The sequence below is a fragment of the Lutjanus erythropterus genome, chromosome 14 (genome assembly GCF_056507025.1).
Source record: "Lutjanus erythropterus isolate fLutEry1 chromosome 14, fLutEry1.hap2, whole genome shotgun sequence".
In the NCBI taxonomy this organism is placed as follows: domain Eukaryota; kingdom Metazoa; phylum Chordata; class Actinopteri; order Lutjaniformes; family Lutjanidae; genus Lutjanus; species Lutjanus erythropterus.
The window spans coordinates 19,574,126-19,580,125 of record NC_139330.1 but is presented as its reverse complement, the minus strand read 5'-3'; the positions used below and the strand labels follow the sequence as shown (position 1 = coordinate 19,580,125).

The 6,000-nt window shown below is 41.4% G+C and overlaps 1 protein-coding gene across 1 annotated transcript in view; it reads left to right on the top strand.

Moving 5' to 3' along the window:
• Positions 1–600: 600 nt before the first annotated feature.
• Positions 601–6,000, top strand: part of LOC146315485 (cGMP-dependent protein kinase 1) — a 113,924-nt gene continuing 108,524 nt past the window's right edge. Inside the window, exon 1 of the mRNA XM_084735559.1 lies at positions 601–1,260. Coding sequence (XP_084591685.1) covers positions 1,004–1,260 — 257 coding nt within the window. The 5' untranslated portion in view covers positions 601–1,003. The remainder of the gene's footprint in view (positions 1,261–6,000) is intronic.

Sequence of the window (6,000 nt, the reverse complement as noted above, 5' to 3'; positions counted from 1 at the left end):
TGAGTAACTACTCAGTTGGCTATGATGTGTCACTTCATGTGAATGGGTACAAAAGAGTAACTAAAGATTAAATAATGAATGAGTCATTACTAGCTTATGCTGCTCAGTAACTCATCATTATCTACTACTTCATAAGCGTCAATGATGTAACTACATCAGTATTGTGATTGTTTTTTCTCTATAGACTTTTTATTTTTATATCCAGAGTTCAAATAAGACTGGATGCTTACTATAATCATCACCTTGAGCGAAAAACAAATAATCATCCTAAAAAAAAGGCATACAAATAAATCTGCACAATGACACTGAAGTGTAACTGAGGCAGCAAATCACCAGAACACAAAAAGGTCATGAGCCTTATGGGGAGATTACTTTCACTTCACTGATGTGAACTCCACATATACAATATGAACACTGCAAACAAGCTATAGCTCGGTCCTCTCTCCAATGAGACGGCTGCGGGACAATTGATTTTTTTTGCAATAGGTTAGGGTCGGGGAGGTGATGTGGGTGTTTAACACTGCGCTCAGAGGGGATTGTGCACATAGATGGTAAACAAATATTTGACAGCAGCAGTAGCAGCAGCAGCAGCAGCAGCAGCTCTGGGCTCCTTCTTCCTCTGTGGTGGTGGTGGTGTGTTTGCAGTGTGAGAGGCGGTGAACTACAGGAGTTGTCTCGGCTCTCTAGTGCCCAGTTTGACGGCCTGCCTGCGTCCTCGGAGAGGAAGAGCTGCTGTAATTGGTTTCTCAATGAAGGATCATCAGCGGCTCCCCGGAGGCTCGCTGGACTGTAGCGTAGCGCTGCTCTATCCACCGTCCGCGGCTTTAAACACCAGCTTTGCTCGCTTCTTTTGAAATAAACAAGTGGCCAGTGAATTGGATTCACGGAGCATCATCATCCTGCGCGTATTTAGAGGGGGGAGTTTGCCGTTTTATCAACCTGCTGCCCGGGAGTTGATCGTGTTTTTGTCCACATCGCGGCAAAGTTTAACGCAGATTTCAGCATGAGTGAGCTGGAGGACGACTTTGCCAAGATCCTGCTGCTAAAGGAGGAGAGGATACGGGACTTGGAGAGGCGTCTGGCGGACAGGGAGGACGAGATTCAAGAACTGAAGAGAAAATTACACAAATGTCAGTCTGTTCTGCCCAGCGCTCAACTTATTGGACCGAGGACCCGCAGGGCGCAGGGCATCTCCGCGGAGCCGCAGACGCACCAGGACCTGTCAAGGCAGACGTTTCGGAAATATGCGAAGTCCGACTGGTAAGACTTGTGTGTCCCATCTTAAAAGATCTTTCTGAGTGTTTTTTTTTATTCTTGAATCAAACGGTTTGCCACGTAAGGCGTGAATCGATACTCTTGTTACTGGGAAGCACAACTCTTTGAGCCTAAATGTGACTAAAAATGTGTTGATAGTAACTCCACACACTCAAACACACACAGTTCCTGTGTCCCATCCCCACAAACCCCTGTCCTCTCTCTGTTTTCTACCTTTTCTCTTTTTTTTTTCTTCCTCTAAATATGAGCTGGAGTCGTTTGCCATGAATGGACGAGCACTTTCATTCTTGGGGCCGATGACGCAGCTCCAAGACGGGCTTCAGAAAGAGCTCCTAATTGATCAGATCCATCATGGCAGTCCCACAGGACACAGACAGGAGGAAGTGCGATGCATTATTGGCTTTTAGTAGCTGGACGCTGAGGACCCCGAAGTGCATGTCTGAGGATATTTAATACTCCATTAGAAAACGCTTTGTTTGACCATATGCTTCCTTCATCACCTTCAGGTGCTCGTTTTAGCTGCACAGTATCATGATTATCTTTGATTTTGAGGATTTCACAGAGGCATTGACCTGAGTAGTGGTCAATTAGTATCTCATTCTTTCACTTTGTTTCAGTATAGCCAACTTAGGGCTGCAACGATTAATCGATTAATCAGTTTAAGTGACCTTTTAAAGAAAAAAAGTCACAATTCTCTGATTCTAGCTTCTCAAATGTGAATATTTTCTGGTTTCTTTACTCCTTTATGTCAGTAAACTATTTGAGGACATCATTGTGGGTGTTGGGAAACACTGATTAACATTTTAATTATTTTACAAACAACTAATTGAAAATCATGATGCTAATTCATCTTCAGTACATTGTGATTACGTCCAGGAAAAAATGACTCTAACTTTAATTTGTATTAGGGCTAAAAAGAAACAAAACATATTTTGACTGTTTGCGACATTGCGATGGCAATATCATTCATGATTAGTAGAAATGATCATTTTTGCATCACCATTTTTATTTTCACTGGAAAAAAATTATGAAAATCATGATGATGTGACATTTGTTGGTGTCTGTACCAAGACCATAGTATTTTGATAAATTGTGCAGCCCTACTCCCAGCAAAAAGTTTGACTTCATCTTTTAATTTCTTCACCTCACCTCATATTGTAACCCCATCAGGATAAATTACCTGTTATATTGATATCACAGCCACACACAAAGGGCCAAAATCACTCTGTTGACTCAATTAATGCGATAGAGACAATGGAGTTAATTTTATTAAGATGGCTAGACAATTTCCAGACTTCATTTGCATTAATAAACTGTAGACAGAGAAGGTCCTCATTTGCACTCATTACCTGATGCTCAGTGTGTCTTCAAACAAACACAAAAGTGCACACAGAGTGAAAGGAAAAAGACAAAAAATACTTGGGAATGAGGTACGGAGGTCATGAATGACTTACGGTCATTGAGAAATCATGATGAACAAGAAGGGCTGGATGATACAGCATTTAGATAATATCTTGAAACTTTAGGCTGTTGTGTGACATACAGTATACACATTAATGTGCAGTAAGTTCTCAGATAGGGTTGACTACTGGTGCTTTCACACAATATTGACACAATGAGATTTTTAAGAAATAATCATCAGTGATGTAGGTATAATCAATGTCTAAGTGAGTAAAGGAACAGACAGAACAGTCGGAGAAGTTCGGAAAAATACATCACTTTACTGTAATGCAGTCTTTAAAACCAGGAAAAGACAACACTTATGCAATATCATGAGACAGCGATATCTAGTTTCATATCACAATATTGATACAGTATCAATATGTCGCCCAGCATCAATAAAACTAGTTGAGAATGGAGTATAAGGGTCATGAATGATTCAAGTTCATTGACAAAAAGGACTAGCAAGCTTATTTAAGATAAAAATAATTAGTCTACTTGTTGTCAACCTTGCTTTTGGACCAGGGTTCATTCTGAAAATGCTCAAATTATCCATCAGCTGATGAGGCACAATAAGTGCTTGAATGGGCCTTCAGTGGAGAAGTAATGGCCGTGTGGCTGTATATACTTTGCAGTGAGAGGGAAGTGAACCTGTTTGCATTTGTTAAAAGCACTGGTGAGGTGACGTGATTGCTCTCACCGTTGTCTGGAGGAGGGCCTCCACCTGGGCCGCCGCTGCGGGGTCGGAGACGGTGTGACCCCCATTAGAGTCAGGACGTGGCACCAGCCGGCGGCCTGCCCCGCTCATCGGATTACCGCAGCATGGAGCAACGGATCCTGTTTCTATTGATCTGCATAGGAAAAGGGCTGAGCTGGATGGTTAGAGAGGTGAAATTTAAAGCGCAGAGGTGCTTTGAAGGACAGTGGGAGGGCCTTTTGATGATGGGAGGATGTGAGGATGCAACACTGGACTGGGGAGAGCCTGAAATATCCTGCAGTTTCCTGATATGAACGGAGGAAACTTTGCTGCTGTTTAAGCTTTGTGCCCTGCGCCCTTCCCTTGACAGAGATAGAAGAAAAAAATTGTGTTTTTTAATTAGCTCAGTGGAGAAAAGGCTGCTTCCTGGGCTTCGTTAGAAGTTTGTTTGTCTGCATTTAGAAAAACAAATCTTTTGGAGAATATTTTAATGTCTTAATCAGTTAACTGCATTGTTTTTATTGAACAGGTGTTCCCACATTTGCTTTATCTCTCTCAAAGAGAGAAATTCAGCTATATTTAGAATATTCTCACAACTTTATCCTGTCGTCAGACAGCCTTTTCCAATAGGAAACCACTGTTACATTTGCCAAATATCACTCTCTCCAAACCAAGCAAAGTCATAGGTGAAATCTGTAATTTTACCTTGCAGACCACGGGAGTTGCTGGTCTGCTGCTGCTTACTTTGTGGCATAGTGCAACTTCCATGTTTTAAAGGGTCAGTTTGGATTCACTGGAGTTGCACAATAACATAAACTAACTGAGAGATCAAGGCTGTAAAACCGAAAAACTCTGGTGTTCTGCAAGGTAAACGACTGATTACACCTATAAAATTGTGGTTGATTTGGAGACAGTGATATTTGGCTTATACAATGGTGGTCTCCTGTCATAAAAGGCTTCTCTGCCAGCAAAGTAAAGAGTTGAAAATATTCTAAATATGGGGGTACATTTAAAATGATACTGCTTTTTCATTTTCATTAAAAAAAAAACTTTGTGGACCATTTTTAGGTGTCTAAAATATGTTTTGTTGTGGACCCTGTCCACAGCAGTTCATTTCATAGCTTCCTGCACCGGTTCTCCTGCTGCTTCTCCAAACTGGAGCGTGCTGAGTGCTATGATTATGGATAACTACCTCATATAACCCCACTTCAAAAAACTATCACTTTAAAGCTTCACTTAAAGCTGAAATTCATACTTTTATTTCTGGCTGAAAACAGGTTGAGCAATGTTTGCTAAGCTGATGCTGTGCATTTGTTTTTACTTATTGCAAATGCCAGTATTTGCAATGATAGAACTAACTGCTTGTCAGTCATTCAGTAATGCAATGACACATTCAACCTGCATAATGTAGGAACTGTAAGTGTTTTGCTGCCAGCAGAGCAGAGGCATGTCACCTTGTTGTTGTTTGCTTGAGATGATGCTCTAATCCACCACAAGAGGGCAGCTGTGATCTTCTATTAGACCAGCTGTCTCTGTTCAGGGTTGTTTACAGGCTTTCTGTCAGGAAAAAGATGCTTTTTACCACCCACCAAACACACCTATTCTTACAGCCAGAGTACCTCTGTTCGACCCGTCTTTTGTCCTCGCTGTCAGCCTCTGACTCCCCATCTTCTCAGCACAGTAATTGTCACTGCAGCCTCATCCTATCAGATTGTCCTTGGCAGTTTATCCTCCTCTGAATTTGTCCAGAGCGCGTGAGGCCAAATGCTGTTCGCTGAGCTTCAGATGACTCATTGGGATAATGTGGACAGACACCAGCAGAGTCCACACACACAGCACAAGATTAGATGAGGAATGTGGAGCTGCTGTGGAGTCGTGAGCCTCAGTAGCTTTGCTATTGTTATTATCTGCTGGTGTTTGACAATCTGGAAGATTATCAGTTTTTTTTTTGGCTTGAACACCTGTACTTACCTCACTTTGGAATCTGTCACAAAATGAAAAGTTGTTGGACAGAGATATGGGAAAAGTGGAATTTATCTTTTTAACTTTAACTTACACTCTTAGAAATAAAGGTGCCAACTAGAACTGTAAAGGGTTCTTGGGCTTGTTACTATAGGAGAACCCATTTTGGCTCCTGGTTAAACCTTTTGTAAAGGTTCCACTTGTTATCCTTTAAGAGAGTTCTACCTAGAATCCAACATCAAGGGTTCTAAAGGAGAGCCATTATGGTGCAATGGTACTACTACTACTATTACCTAGAATGCTCTCAAGGGTTTTTTTGTACCTTAGCGTTCTATGCAGGTTTCTAAGGTATACCTTAGCAAAGGAACTTCTTTTACTATGCGTGTTTCTTTGACTATCCCTCAGCTGGTGCTGAGGTACATCATAAGCTGTAAGCTGTCTTTCACCGCAGTGCACACATTGATTGATCACTTGTAAAGGCTCATTAATGATGTTTTAACGTAACAAGTGTTGCCATAATCATTTTACCTCAATCTAATATTACAACAAAGGAAGCTATGCCTACTAAAGATCATCTGCTCATCTATTTAAGAGTCCAGACGAGACTGTAAAATGTAAAACAAGAG